Consider the following 21098-nt stretch of genomic DNA (forward strand, 5'->3'; position numbering starts at 1 on the left):
CGGGACGATTTGAAGGGTCTACCAGACTTTTTCGAGCAGGATATTGTCTATTGCCAATGGGTTTTAAGACACACGGACCGGTAGACTAGCCTACACTGCAACCCAACATTGCGGAGAGGACCGTATAGGAAGGCCAAATGAGTGAAAATTGACATTATTACGAAGACCTGCTGAAGCCTCTTAACTTCAATAACAAACTACAGCGAACAACTTAAAGTCTGGAATATAAGATTAGATGATTCCCAGAGGACACAAGACGAACAACTAAAGCCTGCAAAATGTTCAAAAGGGGTAAGTCTATGCATTTTGCTGTGCACTGCACTGTGATTTATAGAGTCGAATCCTCGATCTGCTCAATCCTATACCCAAATCTAAGTAATGTAGCCTATGCATGCTGGCTTCTCATGAAATATGTTTTTTACACTTCACATGCAATGCACCAAGTTTCCCGTATATATAGGATATTCTTTTTTCCATGTTTTTGTTTTCCAGTCAATGCGCCATTTGAAGCGCGTCTTACATTTGCTCAACGCGCGCAGAACGCGCCAGTTTGGAGTGGATGAAATATTAATCTACCGTATGCAAAGAGCTCGGCTGAGAGAGAGTCGACTATATTATATTAACGGCTTATGCCGCACTGCAGTTTGTGAGTTGTGTCGGGGACACAAGTCTATCTGTTAAATAAGCACAAATCATTGCAGGCTCTACTTTGTCAGAAAGCAATTAGGCATAGGGCTACTATTGGACAAAGCATATCAGTTCACAAGGTTATATTTGGGGTGATAATCCACTGAAAAACCGTTAACACCATGCAGGCTATTTGGTTTGAGTTTATTTTCGAAAGATCTATAGTCTAGACCTGAGTGACCTATTTTCTGCAAAATGTAAAGGCTCACTCTGCAATCGATTCCTGACAAGTGAAATAAAGGGCGAAACACTAGCATTCAGATGTTATAGATTATTTGACCAAATAGCCTACTGAGTTTCAGTCTGACCCCTTGGCTCACACATGAATTGGCAGGATATTCATGTCACTAAAACATTTGTAATATTGTTTGTGTGTGTGTGTGTGTGTGTGTGTGTGTGTGTGTGTGTGTGTGTGTGTGTGTGTGTGTGTGTGTGTGTGTGTGTGTGTGTGTGTGTGTGTGTGTGTGTGTGTAAGAGAGAAATGGGCAGGATAAGGATATTCATGCAACATTTGTATCAATAGTATTGTGTCATTTTTACAGAATTGTGAATTGTGTGTAAGTTTTGGTTAAAACCCATGATGTGTGTGTGTGTGTGTGTGTGTGTGTGTGTGTGTGTGTGTGTGTGTGTGTGTGTGTGTGTGTGTGTGTGTGTGTGTGTGTGTGTGTGTGTGTGTGTGTGTGTGTGTGAAAAATAGAAAATGTCTGTGTCAAACTATAATAATTTCATTTATTGCAATTCCAGCAGTCTCACAGTGAAACACAAATACAGAATATGAACCCATAGTAAACTTGAGAGGATTGCCTGAGCCCTACTGTATGTTCAAGAATGTGCTGTGTGTGTCTGGACATAGTGGAGAAGGTACTGCATCTTGTTTGGCAGTTTAATGTGGAACGAATGGTTAGTCTCTTATGTCAAGCTAATGGTTACGGTTACGGGTCATAGCATTGATAATGCAGCCTTTCCAGATCCAGAATGGGAGCATTTCTCATTGCAAGAACTTTCCTCTGATGTCCAAGGTTAACGTTTTACCTTGAATGATTGCCTGAAATGAGAGTGGGTGATTATTATGTAATCTGTCATGTCCTTGTTGTAACCTGCATTTCTGATTGTGAGCCGCCTGTCTCTATTTAAGCACAGCCACAGACAGAAAATCACTTAATTCAATACAAATGACTTCAAAGTGCATACATCACTGCCAAAAGTGCTCAGTATGCCACATGTCCATGCCTAGAATAGCAGGTTGGAGATGTGTCACTTTTGGCAGGAACACTGCTATACTCCTCTGGTGGATCAGGCATTTTACACCTGAAACAACACATCCACGAGAGTATATGAATGACGCATCCGGCCCGACATTTGGTGTGACACACGTGCCATTCACGTGCACACAGAGGACTGAGCATCTTCTTCACTGACACACACTGTCAGCAGCACTCGGGTCAAATTCCTGTTGTGACTAGTCATGCTTAATTACCATGTTAATGTAGTGGGTTTTAAAATGCCATTTTTGGTAGCCAGTGGAATGCTGATGCTCTATTCATCTGTGTGTCGTGACTTGTGAGTTTGAGGTGGAGAACATTAGCAAGAGCACAGATTGAATGGCACTGCCCCCTCTTTTGTTCTCCTATCTTTGTATGAACAGTATACAGACAAACGCTGTTTGGATTCAGCTTGTACCTGTATCCGATTTCTGTTGCTGCCTGTGTGTGTGTGTGTGTGTGTGTGTGTGTGTGTGTGTGTGTGTGTGTGTGTGTGTGTGTGTGTGTGTGTGTGTGTGTGTGTGTGTGTGTGTGTGTGTGTGTGTGTGTGTGTGTGTGTGTGTGTGTGTATGCTGTGCACGCACGCACGCACGCACGCACGCAACGCAACGCAACACACACACACACACACACACACACACACACACACACACAGGGATGTTTGTGATGTTAGATGAGCGTAATATAAAAATCACACCTGTGTGAACTGAGTGGTGCAACCCCCCCCCACCCCTCTCTCTCTCTCTCTCTCTCTCTCTCTCTCTTTCATTAGCTGGCAACACTGCAGCACTATCTCTCTCTCTCTGTTTCTGGCACAACAGCGCCACTTTTGCCCCTACTGGTACTCGTCACACACAAACATAGTCACATAGGTTAACACGGACATTGCTGTCACATAGGTTAACACGGACATTGCTGTTCCTTGGAGTGGTTGCACCACTCAAAAATACAATTGCTTGAGCATCATTCACCATGATGAAAGTTTTTGCAATGACATTTAGCTTTGACCGATAACGGAATTGAAAGAACATAGTAGATCTTGCAAGATTTTGTAATGATGCAGTGACAGTCAGATCCACTGTTGTGAACTGTCATCAACTTTGGTCTTCGACATACCATCGCAAAATTAAAACCACAGTGTATTTGGTTTTATACGTTGTTGCTTGTTGGGTGGACACCTTGTACAGTAGGCTAAGACCAAAAAATTACTTGTAATTACTTTTCTTCTTTATAAAATATGGAGATACAAGGTTTCTGCCTGACAGCAATGATTTCTACCGTTCATAGGTAATTGTTTTGAGCAGTACTGTAGCATTCAGTAGTGATACTTTGACAATTAAAAGCATGGCCCAGAGTAATTTGCTCATTGACTTTGCCTTGTTTTCCCAGTAGAAGCAGACAGGGTGAGGTTTTCTATTTCTTAATTTTTTTCTTAAAGTTTTTGCGATATATAGCCTACTATATCCCATGGGGGAACTTCAGTTTTCAGCTTCACCCAGAGTGCTGCCCACAGAGGGGCAAACATGGAGGGGGAGCAGTTAGGGGTTAAGTGTCTTGCTCAGGGACACTTGCTCACATGCTGAGAGCTGGAATTGTACCTGGTATACCTCTGGGACCTCCACAGTCCTGGGCGGGCTCACTAACCATTCAGCGGTATAGCCTGAGACCAAGAAGGACTTGCCATTAATGACTTCAGTGAAAAACACAACACTGGGAAAGCACCTGTGTCCATTTGCTCTGAAGCCGCACACCTTTCCGGTGTGCGGCTTCAGAGCTTCACCGTCCCTCTTGGGGGACGGTGGCAATGCACTCAAAGCAAAGCAAAGAAAAGTTACTATATTTACCCAGGGTAACTGGACTAAGCATCAGATACTTGTTTACAGCCAGGCCCTGCTCATAGAACATTTCATGGTAGTGGTTCAATGCCTTGCTCAAGGGCACTTCAGCGGTGGTAATTTTAACGTGCCGGTCCGGGGATACGAACTGGCGACCTTCCGGTATCAAGACCGCTCCGCAAACCGTTCGGCCACCGCTGCCACTCAATGGACATCCTCAGACCACACATCTTCAAGTGTGCTCTCCGCAATGTTCAATATGCAGAGGATCACTGATAAAATAAGTGTGATACTCTCAAGGCATCAAGAGGCCCTTTTGTTCCCCCACCTGCCAGAGAGATGTTTGTACACTAGAGAGATAATTCTCTAACATCTAGTGTTGCGGTGAAGCATAGGTATGAGTCAGGGGGGTAAAATAAAATTAGTGTCTATCAGTGTCACCAGGACGAGCAGCCGTCTGGCGTGAGCAGGAAATATAGACAGTAACTACACAATAAACTCCTCAGTGTTAATACTCCGTTTATACTCGGGGATAAATGGACATTGAGGATTTCACTGTGCAGTGGTGATAAGCCTCATGCAAGTGATTTGATATCGCTCCATGAATTTGCACAATTGCAGCGAACAGCCACCTGTCATCGTGACGTGTTGAAAACGTCATGCCGTCAGCCAAGGCCCAGTGAGTAGCCAAGGGAGTCATATTTAAGCAGAGCAGATTTCCTTCTCAGATTATCCTCCTCCTAATCCGATAAGTGATCATGGCATTGTGCTTTTCTGTGATATTGCATGTCAACTTGTATTTGTGTGAAGAATAGGTGTCTGAGGCTTTAGAGGAGTATAGGGTTGAAGTGATGTGAAGATAATACATTGTGGCAAACTGGCAACAATGTAAAATCTTGAACGGATCCTGTAATTTGTAATAAACTGCCTGAAATGTATAGCAAATCTGTGTCAAGAGAACACTACTAAGCTATTTCTGATTGACATTCACTCAAATGCGCAGTACAAGATTTTCCACTCATTCCACTTCAATGGATAGAATCAACAAATCAAGAGGTCAATCAGATGAGGATACAGAGTATTCCTCATAACCTCTGATTGCTTCACCAACTTTTGAACAAAGTGATTGGCATATTTGTAGTCTGTGGAGCTTGCCTATAAAACTGAGAATCATGGGTAATTGAAAGTACATTAGCACTTATTGCATAGCTGAGTCACATTTATTAGACTGCTATATGCAATACACCTCTGGCTCATTCAGTGCATGCCAAGCAGCTCATTTAGTCGAAGGAGATTGTTTGAATCCGAAAGACATTTTATTTAGTGGCCAATTCTTTACAGTGTTACCTTGGAAGCTTCTGGCACTTGTCCACAACATGACACTTAACGAAAGAGGACAAACATTTAACAAGAAAGGGTCTGCAGAGAAGGCAACTCTTAAAAAGTAGGCGTCATGGCTTGCCAGATCACCGGCACAGATCCTTGTTGCCACTCAACAAGGAACGCTACTTTAGAAAATTAATCAACCTAGAGTCCGATTGGAATGTTTTCCTTGACTGCTGGACATGATCCAACACAACACAATGGCCTGATATATTCGCCTGGTAAGAGACACCTTTCTATAGATATGATCAATCAAACTTATCATAATATATTTTTAAAAGCCATTCATTTGTCAATGATGTTTATAGAACATGTTTTATGAATTCCAAGTATAGGCTACCAACACCATTCGTGTGGAAGTGGGGTATGCATGCAGACTCAGAGTTTATACACACAACACAAGCAAAACGAAACCATAGCGGTTTCAAACGTGCATACAGTTTAAAACATGGCAATGAATACGAGCTAAAGCAATGTTTAAATCCTGCATGATATTAAATAGTGAACGGCATTTTGCCAAACGATAATGGCTCCCTGCCAAGTGCCAATTAACTGTCTCTATACTACTTAGAATTCACTACGTGTCCTTTAAACAATATTGATGACTTAATGGCTGTTGGTTTTTTATATTAGTGTAATTTTAATTGATCATATCTATAGAGTGACTCTACCAGGCGATTAAACACTGCGCCGCGGTAACAATGTTGGAGAGGGAGATCGTGATGGAGAGGAAAACAGATCTCCGATCTCGTTGGTGCTTGCCTGTGCAACTTGACGCATGCATTTAAGTATAAAGAGATAAGGATAATCTGATTTGTAATTATAAACCACAATTGAACCCCAGGTCCCCAGCATAAACCAAAAATCTACAAACTCACAACGCGTCGCAGTGCGCTGTGAGCTCATGGTAGCCCTGGCCTAAAGTGTTTTACGCACATTCTCCATTTACAGCCCTTACGGTTTACGCCTACACAAATTTTCAGATTATAAATATAAAGTGCTCACCCCAGGGCCATGGATGTTACAATTCTGCTTGGGCGGGTATAAGTACCGGTATCTTCCGTATTGTTCAATTAAAGCAAAGTTTATAATCAGTTTCTTCACCATGTGCTTTTAACTATGCGCCCCTATCTGTTGGTGCATGCTGATACATTATAACTTTGTGATGAAATGCTAAAAATGGTCACCGATTGGATTAAAACTTTTATTGAACAATGCGGAAGATACGGGTACTTATACCCACCCGAGGAGGATTGTAACATCAGTGGCTCTGGCACTTTATATTTTAAATCTGAACATTCATGTAGACCTTAAATGGGAAAAGTGCGTAAAACAGGTTAAAGTTCCGCCATGACAGACTAGCACCATATGAACCATGGCTAAATCGTCTTTTATACTTAATAATAAGTCAACTTTCCGAGGGCGAGTGAACGATTGCGTTCCAGATGTCCTTCTGATGGATTTTTGCTTGCTTACCTCGCTAAGATTACGATAAAGTCGCTGATGATCGCTTGCTTCATATTTTGAACGAGAGGCATGTGGAAGTCAGAAATGAAGAGCTTAGTATATATCCATCTGGTCAAAACCACGGAGAGCTCCTTAGATTATGCACGCCGAGCCTTTCTTTGTGAACGGTAAACAGGGAAGTGAACGACAACGCGCATGCGCGAAAGAGCAAGGAGTATGGTGCAGAAGGAGAGGCCAACTCCAAAAAAAAAGAAAGAAATTCAGAATATTTTTCTCTCGTTTGATATCAATGAAAATGCGCTTCCCACACATCGTACGGTCTTAGCTTCCCACACATCGTACGGTCTAAATGTTAAATGCCTTTTCGTGCCACGTTGTGAGCTTGTAGATCGGCTATTTTCTTAACCCATTCTGGGCGGGAACCCCTTTTGGGGTTCTTGTTGCTACAGTTGGGTGCCACCGATATTGTCCCTTATCATTTGACCCATTTAGGCCTGACCTCAACATTTTAAAAAATCCTTATAAATCCTCCAGTTTTCTGAAATAAATATTTTCACGATTTTTCAAAAATAGCAGACCTACAAGCTCGTAGCGCGCCACTCGGTGGCGCGCTATGAGCTTGTAGATCTGCTATTTTTCAATAGCTAAATTATAACATAATGTTTAAAACACCAAAAGAGGTTCCCGCCCAAAATGGGTTAACTGTCCTTTTGCGCAGATCACGCAAACCTCAGCAAAAAAAAGGGACAATATCGATGGCCTCCAACTGTATGTACAGTATATAGCAACATAACATTTTTGATTTTTTTTAATAAAATAATTCAACTTTTCAGTAAATAAATATTGCCCTCAGTATTTAGAAGGCGTTTTTAGAATCGGCCTCAGTCCTATTTGTACAGTCCAGACTGTACTTGCACAGTGCATGCTAATTGGGAAGAGCATTCAGAGAGGCAAAAATCAAGCAAACCTGACTGGAGCACAGCTCTTTCCAGTTTGCCCGTTTGCCCTTTAAAAAACAACTGGAATCTTCTGCATACATTGTCTCCTCCCCTTTGTTGTGGAAATGAGATGCAAGGATGGTCATTAGCAGATGATAATGAGGTGAAAGAGACAAACAATCTAAGCCCTGTTGGTTTAACTAATATTAATAATTAATTTCTGATTAAGTGGCTAATTGGAGTTTAAAGGTCAATGTCAATGGGAATGCCATTGATCAAGAGACAGGTGGGAGGCAGAAGGAGACTGTTGACAGTAATCCCAGGTGCTCTCTTGTTACTTTGACAGCTCTCCCCCGTCCCGAGTTGTCCTCCCAAGGCGGCATTCCCTTTGTGTGCTGAGGACAGCGATTCAGGCACACCTGTGCATCATCTGCCCTTCTGGCATTGAGAATTATGGTGTTTCTTAAGATGGAGTGGCACATCAGGACAAACTGGAGCTGAGTGTTGAGAGAGGTGGAGGGGAACGATAGTGTTCACCTTGAAATGTCTTCCCCCACCATTTTGTTTTTATTGTCACAAATGTTATTGTACATGAACAAATTCACAATCGGAAGCAAAAGCTCAATTCAATTCAGTGCCCCCCCCCCCCCCCCCCCTCTCTCTCTCTCTCTGTCACGTACACACATCCTGTGTGACATAACACTGTGAACATCAATTTATCTTGTTTATTATTATGCCTTAGATTAATCTCACTCTCTTCCACGTCACATTCAGAACTAATTTATTCAGAGATGTCTGCCGTCTCTAGTTTATAGTGCATACATTATCAGTGGTGAACAGTGTGAACACACAAATGTACACGCTTCCTGTGTTAATTAATAAATACCACGCTTAGCGCCAATAACGTAGATAATTAATATTGTATAGTGCTTGTGGAATCTTTTGTGTGTGTGTCGCCTCGGACGGAGCAGGAGAAAGAACAAAGAAAAACCCGTGATGATGGTCTCATGACATCCGCATTTATTTGTTAAGCACAGAAGTCAGGGTCGTAACAAAACATGCATGTGGAAATTACACGCTGTGGTCTGTATCTACACCAGCCTCCGTCCCAAATTGAGTCTAGTTGATACAGCCCTGAATGTTGACATTACATGGCATTAAATACTCAAGATTCGCCGTCCCCCAAGAAGTCCCTCCCCTCTCTGGGTATAAACACTTCCTGACTTCTAACCAATGAGGTCTGAGCCTGACTTCCTGTTAGAGGCAGGCACTTCTAGACAAAAGGCGAGTCTTATGGTAAACATTTGACGAAGTATAGCTTTGACATAATACCACAACAATGAATTAAAGGTACAATGAAGATATAAACCTAACGGACAATGAAGATATAAACGGAAATATATGAACAGAACTATATGAAACTGATATAAACCTGACTATATTTAAGAAATGTATGAGCTTGATACATAACACTATATTCCTGAAATACCCTATGTTAAGAGTACATTCTAGATTAGTACTGAGTGCTTCTAATAGTCTAGTAACCAGTATTAATTCCTAGCGTTTTATCTGCAATCTATAATGACAAATAGATATTAGGACCTATTTTATTTAAGAACAGTTCAACATTATGATATTTAAGTTAACCAGAGTATAAACTAAGCCATACTTCAAACAAATGCCATTTGGTCACAGCTGTAAAAACAGGACCTTAAGCTATTGATAACCCTTTACTATCCCAGCAGGTCCCTGCCTTTAGATAGTAAAAATCCCTCCCGCTTCAAAAGACCCTTTAGACAAAAGATCTTTGCCTGAGGTGCCGGTCAGAACGGAATGTCTATTACCCCTCTAAAAACAACCGCCCTTTTGGTGAGAACATTTTTAGATTGATTCAAACCAGCTGTTAACTCCGTCCGTACTGACCCTAGTTGAAAATAGACTTTAATTTTGGTTCATTCATTAGAAAATACACGACATATCCTCCCTTTTATGGGGCATATGCTCCATAAACATCAAGATAAATGAACCAAAATAAAATCCTCCCTTTGATACATTAAAAACAAAAAAAGTTTATCAGAAAAAAACAACTAACTAAGAAAAGTCCGAAATAGCCAGGACACCCAAACTACATAACCCCCCCCCCTTTTGACAGACCAAACAGTCTGTCAAAAAACAAAACAAAACCAAAAACACCAAACCAAATAACCACCCTTAACCCACACAAAAAAAAAAAAAAAAAAAAACAGGTATAAAAGTCCAAACCTCCTCCCTGGACACCCGTAATCACCCTAAAAATCAGCAAACCAAACAAACAAAAACACAAAACAGCCGAACCATCATCGTACCACCCTACCATGCCTGATGAATATCCAAGCACGGGAGGCTGAAAATACAACCAAGGTTAAACTCAGACACAAGATATCAAAACACATTTTTTTTTTTTTTTTTTTCCCATCAAAATCCAAAAAACGAAAAAAACGAATGTCCGTTCTTTTTTCTTTAGCCAAAGAAATGCACAAAAGTTCGAGGTAAGCGTCACCGTCTGACCTCAGAGCATAGATAGAGAGACAGATATTTAGAAAAGAGTTGAGCGATACCAGATAGGGCATGCCATAGTGACACAGACGGGGAATGGGCATTTGGGCAAATCCTTCCAAGCACGAGAAAGTGTGCGGGGGAGTGAAAAAGGGCATGTGACAGGGCAAAATCCTTCTCAAACCTCCTCAGCATAGGTACACAGCTCTAGATCTGTGTACAGCGATACATCCTTTCCATCGTTCATTCCAGCCTCCATATCCCATGTATCCATGTGAGTGAGGACGGGCGACTGAATGGCCTGCAGTGCCATTGTCCCGCCCGCACCCCCTGTGAGCCCTCTGATTACCAAGGCACGGATGAGCGGAAGACAGCAGCAAAAGATAAAAGCTACAATGAAAATTATTCCTAGGATCCACATCCCTGCTGTCACCAGGTATGCACCCCAGGAACCCAAATGGCTTTCCAGCCATTCAGCCAGTCCAAAGGTGACTCCGGTGTGCGCATGGAGCTCAGCCCTCAGGCTGTGTAGATGTCCCATGGCCTGAGTGAAAGTACCATTTACTGCCGTAGAATTCGGGATGTATGTGCAACAGAAATCGCCAAACATTGCACAAACCCCGCCTTGAGATGCGAGGACCACATTCAACACCTGACGATTCTGCCAGGTCATCTGACTAGTGGCTGCCAACTGCCTTCCAATTGCTCCCAGGGCAGCGATAGTGAAATTCAAAAACCTCTGCTGATTATAATACAATCTGGGCAGTTTCCCAGGCTGTGGTCGACAAAGATATTCATAAACCTGTGTGTCCTGTGGAGCGTATGATAAATCCCATATTGTGTCGCAACGTTTTGCAGTAAAGTTACCCATATCCACAAGTCTCGTAGTCTGTGCTCCCAATCTACCCCTCTCAAAACATTCAAAAGTACCCACTAATTTTAGAACTCCACTAGGAATTGTAGACGGATCTGTTTTCACTCGTATGTCCAGTTTACTACACATCTCTCCGAGTGTGGGCCCTACAGTCTCGTCCTGATTTACAGAATCCTGACTTGCTTTGTGTTTTGGTAGAGATTCGTTATAATATTCAGCAGATCCTAGGTACTGTAAACATTCTGCCTGGCAGAAGGGGACTAAATTTGGGTCAGAATCATTATTTAACACTCCATTGGAACTGAGTATAGTTTGTTTCTGTTCTTTTTCACAATTTTTCCAACTAAAATGTGTATTCAATACAGGTAGATGTGTCTGGTGTGCTTGTGCACAGAAATAACAGTCAGACTTGCCTATTGTCGTAACGGAAAAGACACTCCATTGATACCAAGAATTTGCCAAAGCCATGTGATATAATGGTTCCAAAATGCCACCTGGGTTTGTATTAAACAGACTACTCATATGGAACGAGCCAGTTGCTTTTGCAATTTCTTCATCATCTGGAGTGACCTTTCTTGCTGTTCTATGTTTAACCAAATCCGGGTCTAAATTAATGTTGAACTCTAAGATGTCCTCCGTTTGTATATCAGGAAAATATTCAAGCGGAGACGTTATCGTGGAAGTGACAAAAATATTTGGGGTCTCTTCTATAAGGATATACTCAGTTTCAACAGAACTAGGGGATAATAGGCTATACTCAGTTTCAACAGAACCAGTAGATATTACCACAGAACTAGGAGGAATAACACTATCTAATTTAGTGACTGTGATGGGAGGAGGATAGCTAACAGGAGTGATATGAACAGTAGTGGGTTTGTTAGGACCCACAATATCTGACATATCTCGTACGTACGTCATACTTGTAACTGGTGCATCAACAAGGTCCTGAAAAAATGTGACCATCCCTATAAAATTTTGTAACCCAGATTTAGCTTTCTTAGCTGACCTAGCAGGCCGTGATTCAATATTGGGAACCAGATCTTCCGGTATAGGCTGCATGAGAGTGGACATGGGCTCGGTGATAGGAGGAATGAGAACAGGGTTACCTTCTTTGAGTCTAGACATTGTACCTTCGGGGTCGACGCCTTTCACGGACTGGCCTGGGGTCACGGGGGAGAGCAGGCTGTGGTTCTCCCCCCTGGACCAAAGCTCCAGTGTCTTGTGGCTCGGCACCGCTTCCCTGGCTGTTTCCTTCAGCGTGGGGCGCTGAAGGGATGAATCTGGTGTCAATGTTACCTGTCACCCTCATCCTGAGAGCGTACTGGAAGAGGCGAGCCTTCCCTTCGAATGACGAGGTCCTGGTCGTCGTCGTTTGCTGGTGCCTTAACACAATGGTTCAGGTGGTACCCCGTGGGTGAACCCTCGACTTGTAGTGCCGTTCCCGTGCACCGAGTGACCAGGAAAGGACCGGATCGGCGTCCGTGGAACCACTTCCTGCGGAAAACTTTTACGTACACGCTATCCCCTGGCAGGATAGTGTTACAAGGTGTACATGCAGCTTCTTCCTTCTCCTCCTGTTCCTGGTGATTTGAACTGAAGATTGATGTCGTCTGACACCTGGTGCAGACGTCCGTACTCCATAGATGACGTAGTATTGGCAACGAAATTTTCTGGTTAACCGCTTAGCAGCTGTAGGATGCCCTGTAGATGTTGACCACTGTTGTGTAGAGGAGAGCAGACCTCGCCTTCGGCACAGGTGTCAATATTGACATGATGTCGGATGTCCACTGGTACACTGGCATACTCCAAACTGGGTCACTGCAACTGTTTTTTCTCCGTCATCCTCCTGTTTAGAAATATGAACTAACTCCACACCAAGATTTAGAGTAGACATTCTTTTGCAAAACACAACCATGCATTGAAATATTTGGTTCACACATGTTAGTATTGACTACTCAGTGTTACTTACAAAGTCCTAAAAAAAGATTATCCACTCATATTCAAATCAAATTGTTCCTTGTACTCTCTTGTCTCGCCAACTCCTGATAAATTTAACAATGTAGACTCATTTTTCGTTTGCCTTATTAATGCAATGGTCGTTTCTTGAACAACCAAATTACTTCTATACATGAATAATGCATCCTAAATTAGACTGCACATTTGTTGACAATAGTCATTTCTCCAAGCAATTATAAGCCACAATAAGTTTAAAACTCATTGCATGTTCCCTCTGAACAAAAGTAATTTATCGTGACACTCTGACTCCTCATAAGATGTTATACATTTTTAAAGAATTTAATCAAACTGCATTGAGTGCAATCTGAAAAAAATGCCCCTCATTATCAATTTGACCTTTATCTGATTAACCAATACCCTCCCCCCTTCTGTCACTCAAAATAGAGTGACAGAATTTACACACGCATACTGATTGTGTCAAAACGTCAAAACAGCTTCCTGCCACAACCCATGTCCATGCCCAATGTCCATGTCCTTTTACGCCAAACCGTAGCCTACCGAAAAGCATAAACCACGAACACCCATACCAACGCTGAGACAGAAGGAAGGAAACAGAAAGTATTCAGAAATTGCACACTCCAAACAGGGGAAAAAAATCGTTAACCTGCCATGTCGTCGCCCGTCCCTTTTTTTTTCCCTTTTTTTTTTTTTTTCAGCCAACAGTTGCCACCACATCACCAGGAAAGAGGTTGTTCTCTCATAGAGTCCAAAGTCAATGGAAGCACTTCAAAAAAAAATAAAAAATAAAACTGTTGCATCCCGCGCAAAATAGGACAGACTCACTGCGATATTCGTTGATGGGCTGCAGTGATGAGAGTCCCTGTGACAGCCGAACTTCACTGCGGGTCACGTGATGGTGCAGGCCGCGGAGGACAGCTTCGCATCGACAGAGCGGACCCAAGTCCCCACCGCCGTACCGGTAAACCCTGGCCCTGGCCAGGTGGCATGGAAACGGCGTTGGCTGGAAACGGCAGGCACCCTGAGAAAAGGCTCTAGCGGCACCAAACCCGTCACAGGTCCTTGCAAAATGATTCAAACTACCACAAGTAAAACAACCAGAAAAAAATACGTGGGGGGCCTCGAGAAATCCCCCTGGATTGGATAGTAGCAACCGGCTTGGTGAAGCAACCGGCAGGCACCCTGTGGTCCGAGTCACCGGCTTCGGTACGGCCGCGAGAGCCGCTACCTGCTGCTCCAGATGCTGTAGCTGCAGCTCTGCAATACGTCTCACAGTCTCTGCATGTTCACGCTGCTGGGCGTCCTCCTTGGCACGAAACAACTCAACATCCCAAGTCGTACACTGACCGGCAAGCCCTGTATAATCATTATCGACCATGGACGGATCGCAACCCGCCACGTCGGCCCAAGACTGATAAGCACGGTCAACGAACCTTCGTGGATGTTCCGTAGCAGTTAGGGGAGAAAAAAATACTGGGATCAGCTGGGACCATAGAACGAGGAAAACCCACCGCACCTGGCCCCCCCGTCCGCGACATCAGACGTATCTCCCCCTTCTCCAGAACCTTCAGCACGTGTGGAGTGGGTGGCCGGACTCAGAGGTGTGTTCGGAAGCGTGGACACATATGCAGGTGGAGGACTGTCACATCTATTATTCCCCCCCATACACAGCAGTCCATTTCCGGCAACCGGTACCCCCAACACCTGCTCTGTCATCGTCGTCACGTGCTGCCCAATCGATGTCGCCGTATCGTCTGAAGAACTTGAAGCCTGCTCACCAAAAACAAAAATCTCAGAGAGTGGCTGTGTGGGTAACATGTTATTCTCGGCATAGACCTTCTTGGCACAGGCCTTCTTAGCAAAGGCCATACAAATCCTTTTACCCTGTCGAAGAAACAACTTCATCACTTTCCGCTCCTCCTTCACCTCAGCCGCCAACGCTTTCTCATACTTGTGCACACGGACCCCCATGTCCCCAATGACATCCGGATAGAATATGCTTTCCCGTGGCCAACACCGATCATCTATCGGACCATGTAACTCCCATCTCCCCAGGATTGATGATAACTCGTCAATAAGCACATCATCATTGTGGAAAGAAGCTTGCTGACTAGACGAATCCATAACCAGTATTTAAGTTATTGAGTTCAGAGATATTAAATTACAATAAATGTCACGTCAACTAACCTCCACGGATGCAATTGATTCGTAATGCTCCTAAAACACCACCTCACCTAAACAGGGAACATACAGAGAACTCCAAAAAAATTGCCAACCACTTACAGACTGTAGGCACTTGAGAACTTGTGAGCAGCTGCGTTACTGTAGGAATGTATGGTGTCACGCAAATTATGTGAAATGCAAAAAACTACTGTATATATTATACACAAGTTCAAGAACCTGTGTGAGAAATATTATAACTGACTATAAGCTTTAAACAAGAGCAAACGAAATGGACTATTTCTTTTTGAGTTGGAAAGGTAAAAAAGTACAAAGTTTGAACCTAAATTTTAGCAAAAACCCCCCACAAATGAAACCCTTACACCTTACCTCGAACAGGCAGAAACACACCCCGTTCTCTTTAAACGTTTTTTTTTTCTTAAACTGAGCCATTCCGAAAGTACAAAACAACACTAATAGATATGTAACACTGAGTGTAACAACGGAGATATAGATAAAAGAAAGAACAAATAATCCCATTACATTAACGACTGGCGGGCTCCGTAAAAAAACAAACATCCACTCAAAACACAAAAACGGAAACAACAACACAAACGAGTCTAAACATGTGTCCGCCCTAGTCCTGCAGTCTCAACACAAAACAAAAGATTATCCACGGTCACACAATAGCCGGGTTTGTAAATTGGACCAGCCAGAAAACAAACACCCATCGAGCGATCACCCCAAATGCCATTGTACCCCCCTAAAAACCCTCCAGTCGCATGCAGAGACTACAAAACCATAAACCCACATGAAGACTAAAATAAAACATTGAAATACTAAAAACAAAAAAAAACAAAGACAAAGACAAAGACAAAACAAGATAAGACTATCACAAATAAACAAACATCTAAGATAACACCAACCTCATGAAGGCATAAAACCATCCTTAACCACCCCACTATCAACCACTGACATTCCTCAACTTACACACAACAGCCATTCATCAACTCCCCTCAACCCACACACAAACAACCCCCATTCAGTCATTCATCATGTTCAACAACCATCCACAACTTCCCCGCCAAAAATCCAAAATGGCGCCCGCGGACCCCCAGACAAACAATAGAACAAAGGAACCTACAAGACCAACATCCACACCATCACACAAACATCATATATCAACAAAACAAACGTAACCTACTCTTTATCAAACCACCAACCAAACCAGCACAACCTTACCTCCGCCTCTCTGTAAAATCAGAGAAATAGTCGCTCCGAACCGAACCAAACATAACATTTCTCAGCTACAGAAACGCCAGACAGACTCTGCACCAGGACACAACCATCCACAACCTTAAAAAATTAAAATGCAGATAAATGCAACGTCCCTTTAGCGCGCCGTCGACGGGTGAAACCACGACAAAAGTTGAGAAGCCTAACAACCGAGTCTACGTCAAAACCCCGTCGCTCACAGGCGCATCTGCCCCAACCAACCAACAAAAATAATAAAACATACAGTTGTTCCGCCCAGTTAAATGAAGGTGAACAATAAATGATTAATTAACCCTACCATCAAATTCCTCGCCGCAGAAAACAGAAATAACACGAAATGTCCCATCACATGCTATTCCAGTCCATAACTTACGACGCTTTACGACAGCCGGCCTACGCGCGTACGGTAAACCTGTCGCAAAGAGAAACACACAGCCAAGCGTGCACCAAAACAGATGAAACATGATAAAAAAAAATAAACCCCTATTTAAAACGGACCACGTGATCAGTCCACGGGAAAAAAAATAAAAATAAACGGACGGCAGACAAAGGAAAAAGCGCCCGGTTTGTTTTGTCGCGACCGGAAACAAACATCATTAGATCTCCCTGTGTTACACCTCCCAAGCTCCCATCGACACGACACACACTGTTTCGTTGCTCTGTTGCGGTTTAAAACCATCACAAGCAAGCTAAAACGTAACTCACCCAACTCCTATTAGACTGAAAAATCTGGTCCACTGGTTCTCATTGCCTGGAGCAAAGATATTGCCCCAAAAACACCGGGTCTCCGCACCACTTTGTGGAATCCTTTTTGTGTGTGTCGCCTCGGACGGAGCAGGAGAAAGAACAAAGAAAAACCCGTGATGATGGTCTCATGACATCCGCATTTATTTGTTAAGCACAGAAGTCAGGGTCGTAACAAAACATGCATGTGGAAATTACACGCTGTGGTCTGTATCTACACCAGCCTCCGTCCCAAATTGAGTCTAGTTGATACAGCCCTGAATGTTGACATTACATGGCATTAAATACTCAAGATTCGCCGTCCCCCAAGAAGTCCCTCCCCTCTCTGGGTATAAACACTTCCTGACTTCTAACCAATGAGGTCTGAGCCTGACTTCCTGTTAGAGGCAGGCACTTCTAGACAAAAGGCGAGTCTTATGGTAAACATTTGACGAAGTATAGCTTTGACATAATACCACAACAATGAATTAAAGGTACAATGAAGATATAAACCTAACGGACAATGAAGATATAAACGGAAATATATGAACAGAACTATATGAAACTGATATAAACCTGACTATATTTAAGAAATGTATGAGCTTGATACATAACACTATATTCCTGAAATACCCTATGTTAAGAGTACATTCTAGATTAGTACTGAGTGCTTCTAATAGTCTAGTAACCAGTATTAATTCCTAGCGTTTTATCTGCAATCTATAATGACAAATAGATATTAGGACCTATTTTATTTAAGAACAGTTCAACATTATGATATTTAAGTTAACCAGAGTATAAACTAAGCCATACTTCAAACAAATGCCATTTGGTCACAGCTGTAAAAACAGGACCTTAAGCTATTGATAACCCTTTACTATCCCAGCAGGTCCCTGCCTTTAGATAGTAAAAATCCCTCCCGCTTCAAAAGACCCTTTAGACAAAAGATCTTTGCCTGAGGTGCCGGTCAGAACGGAATGTCTATTACCCCTCTAAAAACAACCGCCCTTTTGGTGAGAACATTTTTAGATTGATTCAAACCAGCTGTTAACTCCGTCCGTACTGACCCTAGTTGAAAATAGACTTTAATTTTGGTTCATTCATTAGAAAATACACGACATGCTTATGATTGATCAAGTCACAATGCTGCTCACATTAGCATTGGGTTGCTAGCTGATGTTGTCAACAACACTGGAGCACACCATCTTGAATTGCGCACGCATCTGCGCCCACTCTATCTGTTTCTTTCAATCGCCTTCCTTGTCCCAGATGGCATTTCTGGTCAAAAGGTTTATTCCACGGCCCATAGCCGACGCTGTGATGGTCGCGATGAGGCTTTCTCGCCACCGATGGCGGGACCAGGAGTGGATGCGACAACACACAGTAGTAGTAACATTTGTAACATCCAGTCGCAGGTTTTGGCTCTTCAAAATAGGGGTTAAACGGGGGAAATCCTGGTGTGAATTACATCGAATTTATTAATTAATCCCGGCAGCCAGAGGGTTACAGTTTTTTGAGTGGTGCAAACCACTCCAACAACCAGCTTTGTCTGTACCCGTGTACCCGTTTATGTACCCGTGTACCTGTACGTGGCCCCACGCACAGGTGAGCATGGTTGCCATGGTTAGTGTGTGACATCACTGCACCACTCAGTTCACACGGGTGTGTTTTTTAGTATATCTCTACTTTATTTGAGAAATTGTATTTTGGGATACTTTAACTCCACTCCACATGCCAAAGGTAAATATTGTACTTTTCACTCCACTACTTTTCTAGGAAGGGAAAATGTACATTATGAATTAACCACTTCCAAATGCACATCTCTGCTCAGAAGCAGGGCGGAATTAAAAAGCAGTCAGTGGGGCATAATGGTGCGAAGAAGGAACAATAATCATCCTCCTGTTACCTATTCTCTCCCCATTTACCTACAGTACCTCTCCATCCCTGGTCCTAATGAGACAGCCTGCTGTTCTGTGACAGTCCCTTGTAAGATGTGCTGTTCTGGGGAGTGTTATCTGTGTGCTTACCTCTGCGTGGCTCTTGGGGGCGCTGGCTTTTAGGGTGACTGTAGGGATTCATCTTCAGTCTTGGGTGGCAACCTTTGAAGATTAATGCTGTTGTTATGCCGTGTTACACACACGCACACGCGCGAGAACACACACACCTATTATATCCAGGTGGGGTTTGAAAGTGACAAGAACACAATGGCCAGGAGCCTTAATATTTCTAAGGAGAAATAATCTGATACACATGTTTATGTTGCCTGAGGTCTTATAATGGCTATAGGTGGACAACCTATAGCCATTTACAAAATAAATAAAATGTGTTTGTTTTTAATTAAAATGTTTAGTTATATAGGGCAAGCTTGATGTATCTTTTCTTAATGTATCAAGGCATATTTGTCTTATCAGCACTGACTTCTAAATGAAGTAGGATAATTATCTTTATCCTGCTAGATAATTATCTAGCAGGATAGGGGCACATATGGAACTGCAGAACATGGATCGAGGTCTACAGTATGCTGTACACTTGCACATCTTGTTGTGTTTAAACACTTCCACAATTGTCTTAGCTCTGTGTCGGAGCGGAGTCATATCTTGACCATATTAATCATTCAATGGGGGTTATAATGATTTGGAATTAGCCATTATCCTCCATCCTACACACAGCTGCCAGAGTCTATAACGACTTGCTGTGTTAGCTACCTTCTGCCAATTGAAATCTATGTCTGGCACAGAAAAACACTTTCTCTCAAGCTCTCTTGTGCATTCTGAATGAGAATGAAGTCCTTGACATTTCGTCCATGTTTTTCACTCTCTAACAAGTGTTACACTTCGGTATTGGACCCCACTAATAGAAGCCATTCTAGGCGGCTGATTAAGACTGTGGTATCATAAACAGTGTGTGTCAACATTACAAATAGAGGTGCCAAGTGTTGTTTTGTGTGCCAGAAATAAGGCCTATAAATCATTCCAGTACTTGTTAACAACCTAAGCCTTATATTACGTCATTGTATGACAAATATCAAAATAGACAATCTACAAGTTCAACGCCTCGCAATGCGACACATTCACATTGAGAGCTTGTTATTTTCACTATCTCTTTCTTTCTTTCTTTCTTTCTTTCTTTCTTTCTTTCTTTCTTGAAAGTATTCACCTATGACATGCTCGAAATAGAGATGCTATTTTGAAAGTGGTTAAAGACTAGCTATAGACCGTAGCAGGCGTAGCTATAGAGGCTGGTATGCAGAGTTGGGTTTGGACTTTAAAACACACAATACAACGTACTGCAAGATGATTTCAGATTTTTATGGAGCATTACCTTAACTGGTGCAATAGTGTCTGGCTCTTTCCTGGGCAAAAAGGTGTGGCTGGGGGGAGTACCTTCTTTGAGGAGGCAGAGAGTCGAGTAGTAAGGAACACTAGAGGCTGCATGGTAGCCAGACTAAGCCAGTTGTTTAATATTCTAAACATCGCTGTTCTGCAGTGCTCCAGTTGTGCATTCCAATGAACAGTTTTCCATTGCGCCTCGCTCTTGTAAAAAATCCAGGTACCTATCTGTTTAAGATGAAACAACCGTGGAAAGATAACATAGAGATTTCCTTATCTACCCCTCAGGAGGTTTTTTAAGTATTGTACAAGGCCACTGCTTGGGAGAAATATGTATTGAATGGACAGACATCACATAAGATTTTCTGAAAAGCAGAGTAAAAACGCACGGTGTGAGGCAGTTTGAATGAAACGTCCTCAGATGTTATTCGCATGGCAACGAGGGCTGGCTACGGTCGAGATTGTAATAGGGAGCAAGAGCTCAGAGGTTCCTTTATTCCTAAGAGGGGCTTCCAACTGCTTCTGTGATAGCTGGGGGACCTTGAAGCGGGGGCTTCAACACCTAACACCACACCAAAATTAAAAAAAGCCAAGTCCGCACCCTGCTATAAGCCATTCCAACCTGTCAAAGTGGGCAGGGGTGAGGTGGGTTCGGG

At 42.8% G+C, this 21098-nt stretch overlaps 1 protein-coding gene across 1 annotated transcript in view; it reads left to right on the forward strand.

Annotated features, from left to right (window-relative positions):
- Window positions 1–229: 229 nt before the first annotated feature.
- Window positions 230–21098, forward strand: part of rtn4rl1b (reticulon 4 receptor-like 1b) — a gene marked incomplete at its 3' end in the record, with an annotated part of 155215 nt that continues 134346 nt past the window's right edge. Inside the window, exon 1 of the mRNA XM_079513727.1 lies at window positions 230–291. Coding sequence (XP_079369853.1) covers window positions 279–291 — 13 coding nt within the window. The 5' untranslated portion in view covers window positions 230–278. The remainder of the gene's footprint in view (window positions 292–21098) is intronic.

This window comes from Electrona antarctica (genome assembly GCF_951216825.1).
Source record: "Electrona antarctica genome assembly, chromosome: 11".
In the NCBI taxonomy this organism is placed as follows: domain Eukaryota; kingdom Metazoa; phylum Chordata; class Actinopteri; order Myctophiformes; family Myctophidae; genus Electrona; species Electrona antarctica.